This window comes from Bombus bifarius, unplaced genomic scaffold, assembly GCF_011952205.1.
Source record: "Bombus bifarius isolate JDL3187 unplaced genomic scaffold, Bbif_JDL3187 scf7180000008494, whole genome shotgun sequence".
Taxonomy (NCBI): domain Eukaryota; kingdom Metazoa; phylum Arthropoda; class Insecta; order Hymenoptera; family Apidae; genus Bombus; species Bombus bifarius.
The window spans coordinates 126,101-141,816 of NW_022884684.1; the positions used below are offsets into that span (position 1 = coordinate 126,101).

A 15,716-nucleotide genomic window follows, 5' to 3' on the forward strand; every position below is an offset into this window, starting at 1 on the left:
CTGGAAGGATGGAATATTCGAGTAGCGTGAAAGATGGAGAAAGGTCGTGGAACAAAATGCCACCTACATAATTCGATAAACGTATGTCGAACTTTCCGAGCGACCTTTTCAACCTTTTCAATCGCTCGAAAAATACGCGAGAACTATAGAACGCATACGTACGGTCCTCGAAGCGTTAAAAGCTGTGCTTCTTCAAATACTCGATCGCTTATCGCGGTCGATGTAATCGTACAAAAAGCGTAAATAAATATTCTTCGTTTGCAGATACAGGCGAAGCGCGAGCTATTTTTCAAAGGCGACAACGCCGGAATAATATCGTCGCCATCCGTGCCATCGGTGCCGCCTCCGCAACCTCCGTCGCAGGCCCCGTCGTCGATGAGCACGTCGTCGACGAGTACGTCGTCGACGACGACCACGACGGTCACGACGCTCGCCTCGCCCAACACAGCACCGCCAGCCTCCTCCACCGTGTACACGAGCGTCGCATCGTCGGCGCCTGCTTCCAAGCCACGATTACCTCCGTCCACGGTGATCCTGAATCAAAACGATGCATCGGAGGACAGCAATAAACGGGAGTCGAACAGAAGCAACGAGAACAAGGAAACCGCTGTTCTTCATCCACGACCAACGCCACAGACCAAGCCCAAAGAACTCGATGGTTACGTGGGTTTCGCGAATCTGCCTAACCAAGTCTATAGAAAGGCCGTTAAGAAGGGATTCGATTTCACTCTGATGGTCGTCGGTTAGTTCGATCGTATTGCTCTTTCTCTTTTCTTCAAAAACGAATCGATCGGTCCCTCGACCCTTCACGAAAAGCGTCCACCGCTCTCTATGTACATCGTCGACTACGTTATGCGTTGATGTTACATCGTAGTATCGAGATAAACAGGTGCAAGTAGTATCGCGTGCAATTTACTTCGATACGTATGTATTTCGATGGACTTTAATAAATTGGCTCTCAACGTTACGCCATACTCGATTTCTCTAGACTCGGGACGGTACTCTTTATGTAAATACTGGTCGCTTGATCGAACATGTATCCAGGTAATTGCGGATTAATCGATTTAAGTGCAACGACCGATATTTTCAAGAATATACAGTTTTTTTTTTTATTTTTACAAAGGAGTTTATCGAGTCCAGAAAATACAGATTTTAAGTACATTATTCGCAATAAACGTGAATTTTTGTAATGGTATGTTAGGCAAAAGTACCGATAGGCGGCGGTACGACGTAGCCATATTGTATTATGTGTCGGCGTTTTACATTTTTCGTTGTGTGATGCAATTTTTGGGTTTAAGCCTCTGGGGAGCGGAGCTTTTTTTATGTATTTTTTTTTATTTTTTTCCGGTCCTGAAAAACTTGGTCGCAAAACAGGACGCTTCGAGAATATACAGAGTTTCTTTAACGCGACGTGAGTTTGCATATACGCGAAATCTAGAGAAAAAGGCGAGAAGAGCGGCGCGGAAAAATAATGATCGCGTAGAACGTAAGGCTTAGGGGGACGAACGGTTAAGGCGAGTTCTAATTCGTTGTAAAGGGAATTCGTTTTTCTCAAAGGGGCCGTAAAAAATGTACGCTACGACTTCTCCTGCGTCCCTTTCCTTGCATCAACGAGTACGGATATCAATCCATTGTGCGAATAAACGCACGCCGGACTTTTGTTTTTTCTTTCCTCTTCTCTCTTCTCTTTTGTCGTCCTTTAACTTTCCTAGATCCAGGGACAAAGAGAGATCCGTTTCTCCGGTTGGTATTTCAATTTCGTCGACGATATTGCCTTATGAACCTCCATCTGTTTAACACGTGCAGAACGCGCTCTTTCACTCGACTGGATTAGGGCTGACTCGAAGCAGCAGTGGTTCTCATGCTCCTTATTTTCTTTGAAAAATCCTTTTTAAAATCAAGTTTGCCTTGCGATTAGTTTCCAGCTTAAATCGCTGGACATTAAATTCACGTGGAGATATGTATACAAATTTCTTGCTTCAGGAGAATTACGATTCAAATTTCTATCGATTTATGTATCTTACTTTCTTTTATTTTTTTTTTTTTTTTTTTTGTAAAATTTCATGTCATAAAAAGATATTGACCAAATCGATTGGTAATAAATAAACGATCGATATTCTGCAATGAGAAATCTGCGATTCTGGAAAAGTTGTGGCGATAGATCGCGTCGCGTCGCGTCGTGTCGTCTGCATGGAAGTTTGAAATTCGAGAATATAGGCGGAGTGCTGCTATTATTAGTACCGGTATAAACCGAGCCATTTCTCCGTAAATAGAGCAATTCAGACGCTTATCCTTGAAGGAGAGAAGGCGCGGCACTTTGGTCAGTTCAAGGTACGCGGGCAGAAAGGTCAGGGTACCGTTCGGTATTTCAAACTGCCCCCTAAAAGAAGATCAAAGAAAAGAAATGCTTGGTCGTGTAGCAAAATAAACTTACTCAGTAATCGATTTCCATAGTTTCAATTATTCCTCGTTACTCCGATAAATAATATTTTTGTATGTCTACATAGGTGAGTCGGGACTAGGAAAATCCACCTTGATCAATTCCATGTTCCTCGCTGATATATACAGTGCTGAGTATCCCGGTCCTAGCCTTAGGGTGAAGAAAACCGTAGCCGTAGAGACTAGCAAAGTATTGTTAAAGGAGAACGGTGTAAATCTCACGTTGACCGTCGTTGACACGCCCGGATTTGGCGATGCGGTCGACAACAGCAATTGGTAATTTCGATGAAACTAACGTGTACACAGATTTAGAATGGAATTACGCAACAAAGAGTTAAGAAAGATATTCTTGTTTCAGTTGGGTACCGGTGATCGAATATATCGAGTCAAAATACGAGGAGTTCCTGAACGCCGAGTCTCGTGTAGTGAGACGGCAGATACCAGACAGTCGAGTACATTGTTGTCTCTACTTCGTCGCACCCTCCGGCCATGGTTTGAAGCCGTTGGATGTAGAGTTCATGCAACGTCTTCACGACAAAGTTAACATTATACCTGTCATCGCGAAGGCGGACACCATGACGCCAGACGAATGTGCTCATTTTAAGAAACAGGTTCGTATTATCGAGTAAACCGGTTGTAATCGCGTATCGACGCGCGAACAAACTTCTCTCGCGTTGCTTCGTATGTCGAATAGTTATCGCTGATAGCTCGCACGGGTGCGTGTCAAATTGTAAACTTGCGGTGTAGCGTCAACGCGTTCACCATTTGACGCGTAGCCGATTTGTTAGAAAAACGGTGTAACCTTGCTTGATCGTCTTTAAAGCTGCAATCTGTCGTTGTTGATTGTTTAGATTTTGAACGAGATAGCGCAACACAAGATAAAAATTTACGAGTTCCCGGAAGTGGAGGAAGAAGAAGAAAGTAAACTGCATAAAGTTCTTAGAGAAAGAGTGCCGTTTGCGGTGGTGGGTGCAAACACCGTGGTCGAACACGATGGTAGGAAAGTTCGTGGAAGGAAGTATCCTTGGGGAGTTGCAGAAGGTATATAATTCTAGAGAATAGCTTGAGAACAGTTCTCCAAATGTTTTAGCTTCGTTCGAATTTCGAGCAGAAATCATGCTTTCTTTCTTCCGATTGTTTAGTGGAAAATTTGGAACATTGCGACTTCATAGCACTCCGAAACATGGTGATTAGGACGCATTTGCAAGATTTGAAAGACGTGACAAATAATGTACATTATGAAAATTTCCGATGTCGCACGTTAGCCGGCGTTGGAGTGGATGGAAAACCGACAAAAGTCTCCAATAAGTAAGTGTACCATTCGTACCTAGTTGTTATAAATGTAAGACGCTTGAAAAGGAAAACTGAAATTTACTATGTACGTCCGTATATACATATACATACATGTATAGGATTAAGAACAGGAAAATATTACAGAGTAAAAGTTTAATGATATTTGTAAATCCCATAAAACACGATAATTAATTACGTCAATTTCCGTTTTGTTTTCTTCTTTTTAACGCAGACATAGATACTCGTAGTCTTATTGGTTTTGTTTTGTTCATTTTACCATAACAGTGTAAAAAGCTTGTGCATGCAAACTATTGAAGACTGAAGATTATCTCTGTAAGTCATATACGTTTGAATCGGATGTCATATTAGTTAACATTATTAACATATTATAGTTTAGGCTAGCGACGAAAGTGATCCTGAAAATACTTTTTTTTTTAATAGTATATCTCATACGTGAATTTTAATGCTGATTTCTTATTGGTTAGTTTGTGCCCTCCAGGAGTGATGAACAGTTTCATGACAGTGTGGTAAGTCTTTCAATAAGACCGGGATCGTGTAATATAGTTTTGTGTGCACAAGCCTCTCCAATTTCCATTTTCTACGCATTTAGTTCTACGCGTATTTATTTAGTTAAAGAGGGAGGGGCGGTTCACTCTGTCGATACATGCGTACATTCTAAAATTTAATCGCATAAAATGGAATAATAATTGTATACGTCGCTCATTCAGGAAGACGCTAAAATCGACGTTTATCAAAACATCGTTTATCAGAATTTATCAAGAACTTATATAAAGATTATGTTTGTAGTGAACCCTCTGACTGGATATTTACTTTAAACAAGTAGATCGCATTATAGTTTAATTCTGCTATAATTTAGCTAGAAAATCTTTATCGCTGATTATATTTAGTACTATTGGATATAACACGCGAATCCGCTTAGTTTTAGTCTACGTTTCCTTTTCTTCTGGCATTTTAATTTCCATTTCCATCTTTCTTATGTTTACAATTATTACGACAAGTTACATTTTCAGTTTGCAATTCCCCATACACGTAGATAGATCACCCACCAAAAAAAAAAAAAAAAAAAAAAAAACAACCCAAGCGATTGGTAAAGAAACTTTTTATAAAATATTTATCTTCGTTTAACAAAATATCGTCGACCTTGAATTATTCGTGTACGTTTTGTAGGAATCCGCTGGCTCAGTTGGAAGAAGAGAAAAGGGAACATGATAATAAAATGAAGAAAATGGAGATTGATATGGAGCAGGTGTTTGAAATGAAAGTCAGAGAGAAGAAGCAAAAACTTAAGGACTCGGAAGCGGATGTAAGTATTCATCGGCTATGTATACGTACGCATCTTCGAAAGAACTTGTTTTAATCAACGAAAAAATTGATTTAGCTACAAAGAAGGCACGAACAAATGAGACGCTCTTTGGAACAACAAGTGCGTGAACTAGAGGAAAAGAGACGAGCATTCGAGACTGAAAAATTAGCATGGGAACAACAGACTGGACACAGTATCGAAGAATTACGTAGACGCAGCCTGGAAGCTAATTCGAAAGAGTAAGTATTGTTTAAGTGTATAAGATCTGCTTCCGTTTGTCCACATTTTCGTAATCGTTACGATATACCATTCTTTATGTGAAAAGATATTAAATACAAAGAAGAAAATCTGCTTCTTGCACGAATGGAAAGCTATTTTACAAATTAGCAAGATATAGCTTTATACTTATAGTAACTGGGGAAACAGTATAGATGGACAGTGTAACGCTTTAACGAGTATACCGAATACTTTATCGAACTAAATGAGATGCAAATAACTAGAAATATCTTTTAATTGCTTAAATCTTTGCTTTAGGAAGATCATTCGGCTGAATATGTGCAATAAAAAGCATTTATAATAAGCTTGTAGCATAATTGTATTTTATTATAATTCACTATTACTAATCTTAATTACGATTATCGTTCTTTCTTATCTTGCCGTTCTCTCTGACAAATTTGCCATATCCGATTTTTTCTTTTTTTTTTTTTTTTTTTTTTCGAAATTTATGTAGAAATGGTACCACGCAGCTTAGTCCAATAGCAGGAAATTACTAATAATTATTAATAAGCATGTATAACGTAATCATCCCTTTGAACGTAATTCAAGTTCATTTAACATAATGTATTCATTCGATATTAATTCAACGTGATTCGGTACATTCCCTGGCAATTTTGTTTCGTTCCAAGATGATTGGTTTTAACAGGCTATTGTTAGGCAAATCAGCCATTCAAATATTACTGCTTCCAAGCTTTTTTAGATGACTAATTTTTCTTCTTTTCTTTTTCTTTTCTGTTTTTAAGATTACTTTTTAAATATTCGAAAAAAGATACATCGTTTCCACGTGTATGCGATGTCTGCTCCTTGTGCACCACGATTACGTGTACTGCAAGACCGAAAACGCAAAATACGTGCATATAATAGAAAGATATCTACTTGGAGTTTTTTTCGTTTGGAACGCTTAGTATTTGAAATTAGTACCGAATGTTTGATACGATGAAACGGAACAAGTATATTCTCGGCGTGTTCATTTAAGAAAGCTTTTTTTACGGACGAATGTTATGTGATGCTTGCGCTTGTTTGTTTGTTGTGTGTATACCATATCGGGGTGTCCCTTAATTTAGGACGGGATCAGTGTCTTCCGAGGGATCTGGCGGTGGCGGGGGTACATTGAAGGGTTCCCGAGGGATAGGAAGTCTCCTACGCCGTCACACCAGTTTCAAATCACCTCAAGACAGCCCTACACAGATACAGCTTGTCATACAACATCCCGAGCATCCTTAGTAGATCGTAGAATCTATATCTACATTTACTCACAAAATGCCTCTACGTCGCTGTGTCCAAGGACTAAAATCTTTCAAAACATTAACGTCGATCTCATTTTTTATACGTTTGTTGCGTGTGTTTATTTTACCGACGATACAACGTGTACGTACAAATATACCGATATATACAATGCGTATTCATATACGTCCACGAAATTTAATTTACACATCGTACGAGTATTTGTGTATCTTTTTGTCTGCCCGTTATTTTTTCGATTAGCTTTGTTTTATAATTAGCAGGAGGTGTTCGCGTTGAAAAGTATGCTAATTAAGACTATTGTGAAATAGTATAACTCGGTTGCTGCGGTGTACGGTAGCAGGTATCTTTATCACTTACGTTTTCTTTGTTTCTCGAACGTTTCGTAAACGAAAACGACGAATATCCTTGAATATAAGACCAAGTTTATAATACACATATATCATAAATAACGAAGAATCACCGTCAGCTTGGAATCGAAGTGAATTAGTGGTATTTACGATAATCACTGTCACACGAATGCTTGTCTACTTATAATAGAATCGAAGTACCATTAAGGAAGCTGAATAACGTCTGATGTTTATTTATAGGCGACGATGATAAACCTTATGTTGCGAAAGACATTAAATCTTAGAGTGAAGAACTAGAGAAAGAAGATATCTTCGTATCGAAAATAAATTTTGATGGTAGTCTTACGTTATCCAGATAGATATTTTTAGACAGGCATATTTTTGGCACAAAGTTTGATAAAATTTACGTAAGCGTTGCAAAAACTCTTTATATTCATATGGATATCACAGTTTTATATTCACAGCAACATGCGTTACACTCATGCATAACTTAACTTGTATGAACTCAAAATAACATTCACACTTCGTCAAGTATTATGGAAAGCTATTGTAAACTCTGAACAAGCTGTCTGTTTATTTTTCTCTCCTTTTTGTTACTTTTATTTCCATTGATACATTCCAGTTCGCATGTATTGACATTCCCTTTGCATACGAGTTTAATATCTCTTTTCAGATCTTCAAATCGATATGAGTCGAACCGAGAGACAGCTTGATAAAGGGTAATACTAAACACGATCAATAATAATTGGTCAGAAAAAACGATTACTATGCATTGTTAATTTCATCATTAAACCTTTTTTTCGCAAATAAACGTAATGCTTTCCTAAAACATTTACTAACCATCTTCGTCGCCCTCGTTTTATTTAGCCTTATTGCGAATAAGCGATGTCCAGGATGATACCGATTAGTATCAGAAAAATATTTGAACGTGACTTTAAAACATACAGCGTGGCATATCGTACTTGCCTAACATGTGTCTACGTTACGCCTCCTTTTCCGTATTATGTGTTTTCACATTTTATGTATTTTGACGTTCACATGCACAAATATGTATGGAAAATAGCGATTTTATATGTATTTCTCCATTACAAATTGAACATCAAAGATCTGATTTGTTACGTATAAGATTTTAAACATGTATTGCTTCAACAGTTTATTAATTACACATATAACGACTATATACATATAAATAGTTGCAATTTGAAAAGCAAAATATTCTTAAGTTACTTATAACAAGTGTACGATACATTAACATTCAGAAAACAGAAAGTAACACTTGCAGATAGCATGTGACTCGATAGTCGTGGCCCATAAAAGTATATATTAAAAGTATCTCGAAGCATGATTTTGGCATGGCTAGATTATACGTATATTTCTGTATATATACGATAATTTTATTGTTGATGGATATACACATTGCACTGCATATCTTACACGATGAATTTCATAAGAGATTGTACTTTATATAACGATGATGAATTATATCATTTTCCATAAAATGGACATATTAATTTAATGAATATATAAAAATCAGATAACAAGGATATTTATGTTTTTACGAATAGCCAGATAGTAGTTTGTTGCAAGTCATCGATATTCTTCATAAAAGCAGAAGAAAAATCAGTAAATAACTACATCTTAAAATTCATTAACATATTTTGTAAGTTCTATTGTCATCTAATAAATGTAACAATTTCTTATCTCTACTGACGTTGTAATTCTTTTCAGGGCAGTCGACGGTAAGGATAAGAAGAATAAGAAGAAAGGACTATTCTAAGTCGACTTCAGAAAGACAACGTGAAGAGTGAGCTTTTCTTAAAGTAATCGATAGTAATTTTTCTTCAAAAATATCATATTGATAATACGATTTCTTTAAGAGAAATTGGATATAAATTAACAAAAAAAAAAGTTTGACTTGAGAAAGATTTATCGATAAAATCTCCCGGTCTATTCTGCATCTGGCTTTTCAAAATTTTCATTTTTTCACGATACGATATTTTACGATTTTTTACATCTTAGAACAACGTTGCTCGTGCACATTTCGAAATCAGCAAAGATAAGGCGTGGCTCGGGAGATTCGTTAATTGATTAAAAGACAAGATAGGAATATGTGTTGCTTAAATCATGCAGTTGACGTGTGTACTGTGTATACCATTCGTATAACGTTTATACGACCGCCTCGGCATTCTAATAATTCTTTTACGGGCATAAACGTGTTATGCTTTGAAGAGTGAAAATGAAAGTGTTTGTTCTGTCGTGTTTGCCTGTGCTTCTTCGCGCTTCCTATTATTAACGCCCGACAAAATCACACCTAGTACAATTCGATAAACAATAATTGTACAAAATGTAGACATAATTTCAAAGGACGTAATTTTCTTTAACAAAAGTGTTCAAAGGGATGCCGAAAGAGAGACAAGAGATCTTTGATTTCTTTCGATCAATCTTCGTTTCTCACACTGAATTATTTATGTATATTGTCTTTAACACTTTGAATATCACGATTATATGTCAATATTTATGTCGATATTTTAAATACGATAGTTATGTTAATATAGGTGTATAATATAAAAATATCAAGAAGTGTAAGATCTTAATGGCAATTCATGGAGATTTAAGTGTCAAAACAAAATGATCGAACGATAATCGCTCTTGTATCATACATTCTATGTATCATACGTAGCTGGAAGTGCAGATTCGGTTGAACGTGAGTTTCTAAGTACTGTTGCACACCTATTGTTTCTAGGCGGAGCGTAAAAATATCTTTCTCCATGGAAGAAAAAATCGAAACGTACGATACACTATCGACCTAATAAACGAAAGAGGTCTCTGTATCAAAAGCTAGCAATAAGTTATATCGATGTTTCTATTACATAACCTAAATTGTTACAGGATAGCGCATTTATATAATTATAAAGGGATGATGCTCACCCTAAGAAACAAATTGTATAAATAATTGTTTTACATCAATCATATTCTTCCTTTCAGTATTCGCTTAATGCGAGTAACAGCGTGCTGCTTTATAACGTAACGAATTATCGAACACGATGAAACTTAAACATAAGGAAAGGACAACGTTATTCGTCTTTTCACTCAACTCTCAACTCGCATCATTCTACGTCGGATCGTTGAATGTGATTCTAAATGAAGCAGTGGCCATATATATATACATATATAAATATATATTTATGTATAAATGAAATCGAGGAGATCGTAAGGATAAGTCCAATTCGTGTAAATTTAAGTTGTATCGATAACGAGACAAATCGGGTAAGATTAAATTGTATAAAATAAATCTAAGTGTATGCTGGATCGTCGTGATTCGAGACAGTGCGTTAATATTTCAGTTCACTGCAAAATCAAAGGACATAGAAATTATTGAGTTACGAGCTAATTAAGTTTATTATCAAAGCGGATGGTAATCGAATTGATACGGAATATGTACGAGAAGAATAACCGTGCCGTCTCGAACCCGTCCAAGTATACGTTGGTATATGCAACAAGGATGGGCAAACCGATTTAGCAATAAGTTCCTTGAATTCTTTACGTCGCATATACGGTCAGTTGTGTTTCTTTTGTTTCTGCTGTTATCTATATCTTTTATTATCGGATACTTTGCAGAGGAACGTTCTCGCCAGATCAGAATCTTCGCAAAAGAAATCCAAAAGTTTGCCCAGTCTTGGATTTGTATTCTAAGCTAATTGAATTACTGGTGTGCCAATACGAAGAGAATAAGCATTTTATAATAACGCTAGTACGTGATTCTTCAGTTTTTGTAAAATAAGATTCGTGCGATTTTCTCATAACAGGCGGAGGAAAAAAGAAGTTTAAAAAAAAAAAAAAAGGATTTCGTCTCAATTTATTGGGAAAAACTACGTGTTACATTCCTATTTTGTACGGATTTTTCTAGGTAAAAAGACTCGACTCGTCACCTTGGTCTTTTCTCGATACCGACAATCCATTTAGAAGTTCAAAGCAAATCGCTTCGATCGCACGGAGAACGACGCCGATAGTTTGAAAAGTTTATTAGCAAAGATAATAAACGTAACGCTAAGGTATATTAGAACGATTTGTACTTGGGAACTACGTGGAAACAGATACTTTTCAAAATATCGATGTGTCTGAAAGAAAAAAGAAAGAAAAGAAAAAAAAAAGAGGAAGAAAGAGCGCTTAGAGATACAACCTTCTTCGATGTTAGAAACAGCAATGAATCTAAAAGCGGACATTTAACAAATAACTGAATGATTCGCAATTTCTGCACTGAATAATATTAAGCTCAATAGTATAAAACGTCTGAACAGTACGATATTTTTATCTAAACAGTAGTAAACATACATGACTCTCTCAAGAACGGAGGATTTTCCTTTGTATTCAGTTCTCTTTTATCTTTTTGTGTAAAAGAATAGAAAAAGAAAAAAAAAGGGAGAAAGGAAATTATTTAAGAGGACTCATTGGAACTTGCACTTTTTTTTTTTTTTTTTATAAAAATTCCAATGAGGAAGACGTCGAAATCCGAAGTACAAACGCACATTCTACAGCGAAGATCAACTTAATGGAAACTAAGATTTTTAATACCATACGAGATTCAAATTGCAATGGATATTTTGTTGAAAATTTTCGTATCTATCTCTTCGAAGAACAAGAAAACAAGTGGAATAATCGAGTACTTAAGTTTTTACTTTTCTGAGAATGACGTTTCAGAAAGTTATAAAGCGGAAGATAAACTCCTTCGTGTTTCTAAGACCTAAGTATATCTCAATGATGAATAAAAGCAAAAGACTTATCTTATCGCTATTAAGGATTTATGCATCTGCTTAGTTGACCAAATAAAAGCTGTTTATACATTTCAATGTTGTATTACGCGTAGCTGTAAGATATAAAAAGTCGACGAAACGGAAGTGTATGATTTACTGTATGTTTACTCTAATCAGCAATGCTTATAATATTTAAATAGTTAATCGTCATAAATCGCGTGAGTCATCACGATACACGATCGTTACACATATTATACGTATACGCCATACGCGAGGCACAACACAACAATAATAAAGGAAAAAGTAAAGCGAAAGTAGGTAAAACAAACGCGAATTATATTTTGCCGTGCCAGACGAAAACAAAGCTGCCGCCGCTATCTTGTAGAACATATTGTAATAATAATGATATCCAGAAAAATATCGTATAGTACATTATTATTATTATTATTATTATTATTATTATTATTATTATTATTATTATTATTACTATTATACTTTAGGATTATGTATTCAGTAAATTATATACAAAATTATCAAACACTATGTTACTGCGTTTCGAACCCATCTTTTGTGCATTTTTGAATACTAAATTTGTTTTTCATTCCTATGCAGATAAAATTATGTATATATGCATTGTACGTAATACAAAATGCATCACATAAGAACAAAAAAGGAGTGAACGGATAATTGCTGTTTTACATTAATTTACGTGTTGTCGATGTTACAATATCCAAATCTTTCTTCGCAAACCTAAAATGAACGTACCAAATAATTCGAGGTATGTAATTCGTTTCAACATTGATTCTTCGTAATTTCTGCTCGTTCTTTTTCCTCCTTCTAAAATTCCATTATTTCAACCAAAAAAATTTGTAATCTAATTTCCGGTAAGAAAGCCATTTTCATATAAAATTATCATCCCCTCGTTCGTACCAATAGGCAAGACAACGTTCGTTCGTAACAAAAGTTTGACGCATAATTTTACGCCACAATGTAAGTATTAGAAAAAATAAGTAGAAGTGACAAAGAGGTAAGCGATTTTTAAACGAGTCCAAACGTTTCTGATTACATATATTTCAGATTATAATGTTAAAAGAAACGCATAAAATTTGCCTACATCATTGGCTCTTGAATTATTGATGTAAGATCATGAACCCGATGTTCTTGTGATGTTAATTATATGTAGAAAAATATTTCATATGCAATTTTTTCGTTTCATATCGGCAAAATAAATTAAATACTGTATGAAACTATTAAAACGACAGGCGATATGATGATTAAAAATCATAAATAATATATACATTCTTACATCACAAAAATGCCAATCGATTGACGAATGTTTCCTTTCACTCTATTAGCCACACCATATAGAAGAATCTACTGATTAAAGGTCAGAATTGTGTTAGAAAAATGAAATTTCCACTGTTATCTAGTAGTGAATTCTTCCCGACTAGATCGCACCATTTGCTTCGATCGACATTACTAAGTATTCTCACTAATGAAGATTGATTCTAGATGCTTATTTTCATCTGTATCATTACATTACGGCATATGTAAATGGTCCAATTCTTATAAATCTATTGATCCATTGATCAAATCTATTCCTTTCCGGTATCCTATATTCTAACTTACATACGTACAAATACAATGTACACACACAAAAAATATTATTAAAATCGAAATAATAAAGGATGGACAAAATATTTAAAAATTTGTCCTTGTAATTTTCCGTCGCGCACTTTCTTTCAGATTATTGCGAAATGTAAAAATTAATGTTCAAAACATATCTAAAAGAGAATAAATTATCTTGAAATATGTAAGGATACATATGATATAAATAAATCAAATGTAATATATTCGTAAAGGAATCTAAATAAATGAATTTTTTATCCCCTCCATGTGAGAAGAGGAAATGTGACTGGTTGAATAAGCGGCGGCAACAGCTCGATGAGCAGCATTTAAGCGAGGAACGTTAGTTTGTAAATTTGGTTTCCTCTAATAAGATCGATTAGCAAGTGAAACCTATAAGTGAGAAAAAAAAAGGTCAAACGAATTTCAAAGTACGTGCTAAGAAGTTATTCGGTGACCGTAATTTTCACCTGTCGAGTTTCACTTCTAACCTGGATTCGTCAGTGGGTCTGTATCTAGCAGTAAGTAATGTAGCAGTGTCCGTCCTCAAAGCACACATTTTCTTCGTTGCAAGTTGTCGACTCAAAACTACGAATGAAATTTTCAAAAATAATATTTGCTGAATTCTTATCGTTCCAAGACTATCATTGCAGTCAAGTGTCAAGAAAACATTACACGAAGGTAACGATATTTGGGGAACGAGTTTAATTCATATTCTACGGTCAACCGGCATCACGTGCATTTTCGAGTACAAGAAAACTATACGTTTCCTATATATTATCATAAGCATAGTACTTTAAGGATTACTTCAGAAAAATTATATGTACAGGAAGATTTATATAAACTACAAAGTATATTACAACATCTGACAAAATCGATCGATTAAAGTCAAATATCATGTGGCCAAAAGACGTTGGTATCAAAGCGATAGAAATATACTTTCCTGCTCAATATGTTGAGCAAACAGAGTTGGAACAATTTGATGGTGTGTCTGCTGGGAAATACACTATTGGCTTAGGTCAATCTAGGATGGGTTTCTGCAATGACCGTGAAGACATTAATTCTTTGTGCTTAACAGTTGTGCACCGATTAATGGATAGGTATGAAATAAAACCGCAAGATATTGGACGATTAGAAGTTGGAACTGAAACCATATTAGACAAGAGCAAATCAGTTAAATCTATTCTTATGCAGTTGTTTGAACCATATGATTGTACAGACATTGAAGGAGCTGATACAACCAATGCCTGCTATGGAGGTACAGCTGCTCTTTTAAATGCCATATCTTGGGTAGAAAGCAGTGCCTGGGACGGCAGACTGGCCTTAGTCGTTGCGGGTGATAATGCTGTATATTCTTCTGGAAGTGCTAGACCAACTGGAGGTGCTGGAGCTGTGGCAATGTTAATTGGTCCAAATGCACCTTTAATAATTGATCGTGGAGTAAGATCATCGTGCATGAAACATGCGTATGATTTTTACAAGCCAAATTTAAAGTCTGAATATCCTATTGTAGATGGAAAATTATCGGTTCAGTGTTATCTTAATGCATTAGATACTTGTTATCAGACTTACTGTAAAAAGATGAGGAACAAGCACAATCACAATGTGACTCTAGACAGCTTTAACGCGTTTTTATTTCATTCTCCGTACTGTAAATTAGTACAAAAATCATTTGCCAGACTAGCTTTTATTGATTTCTTAAACATATCTAAGGAGGAAGTATCTAAAAAACATCCAGAATTAGCGCAATTTCACGATGTTAAATTAGAAGACACTTATTTTAATAGAGATATTGAGAAATCATTTATGAATTTGAGTAAGCCAAATTTTCAGCAGAAAACACAGCCTTCTTTAATGATAGCAAATCAAGTAGGAAATATGTATACTCCATCTGTATACACTGGATTGGCCTCCTTGCTAATTAGTAAGCCTATAAAAGAATTAGCAGGCTCTAAGGTGGGAGTATTTTCATATGGTTCGGGACTTTGTTCTACTATGTATTCATTAACGATAACAAACGAATGTAACGAAAAATCAAATTTAATGAAAATTATCTCTTCGCTCTCTTATATTAAAAAAGAACTTGATGCTCGTCAAAAGATTTCCCCAGAAGCTTATACAAAGGAATTAGAATGGCGTGAACAGAATTGTCATACTGTACCATTTACTCCTCATAGTACCACTAAAAATATGTTTCCTGGAGCCTACTATCTTGTACAAGTGGATGAGAAATATAGAAGGACTTACAATAGAGTGTGAAGATTTTGCTATTCCTTAAATAAGCTATTTGGGGTTTTTGTATCAATTATCGAATCAAAATCACGGTGGTGTATGATTATGTATATAATTTAAAAAATGAATTAGTTAATAACTAGTATAAAATATTTTTACCAAACAAAAATGTTCTTAATGCGA

At 35.4% G+C, this 15,716-nt stretch overlaps 2 protein-coding genes across 12 annotated transcripts in view; both read left to right on the forward strand.

Annotated features, from left to right (window-relative positions):
- The window catches only part of LOC117213064 (septin-7), a 43,351-nt gene extending 31,258 nt beyond the window's left edge, over nucleotides 1-12,093 (forward strand). For 6 of the 11 annotated variants that reach the window (XM_033458337.1, XM_033458336.1, XM_033458335.1 and 3 more), the window contains 9 exons: nucleotides 265-742; nucleotides 2,508-2,715; nucleotides 2,798-3,050; nucleotides 3,291-3,480; nucleotides 3,582-3,747; nucleotides 4,218-4,259; nucleotides 4,921-5,056; nucleotides 5,132-5,295; nucleotides 6,397-7,676. In XM_033458337.1, coding sequence (XP_033314228.1) covers nucleotides 265-742; nucleotides 2,508-2,715; nucleotides 2,798-3,050; nucleotides 3,291-3,480; nucleotides 3,582-3,747; nucleotides 4,218-4,259; nucleotides 4,921-5,056; nucleotides 5,132-5,295; nucleotides 6,397-6,556 — 1,797 coding nt within the window. In that variant the 3' untranslated portion in view covers nucleotides 6,557-7,676. Of the gene's footprint in view, nucleotides 1-264; nucleotides 743-2,507; nucleotides 2,716-2,797; nucleotides 3,051-3,290; nucleotides 3,481-3,581; nucleotides 3,748-4,217; nucleotides 4,260-4,920; nucleotides 5,057-5,131; nucleotides 5,296-6,396; nucleotides 7,677-8,652 lie in introns of those variants that run through there. The other 5 variants (XM_033458326.1, XM_033458327.1, XM_033458331.1 and 2 more) reach the window with 4 other exon arrangements.
- A 1,521-nt stretch (nucleotides 12,094-13,614) lies between these two features.
- On the forward strand, nucleotides 13,615-15,560 carry LOC117213065 (hydroxymethylglutaryl-CoA synthase 1). The gene has a single exon (XM_033458338.1). The coding sequence runs from the start codon at nucleotides 14,199-14,201 to the stop codon at nucleotides 15,558-15,560; it is 1,362 nt and encodes a 453-aa protein (XP_033314229.1). The 5' UTR covers nucleotides 13,615-14,198.
- The last annotated feature ends 156 nt before the right edge of the window (nucleotides 15,561-15,716 follow it).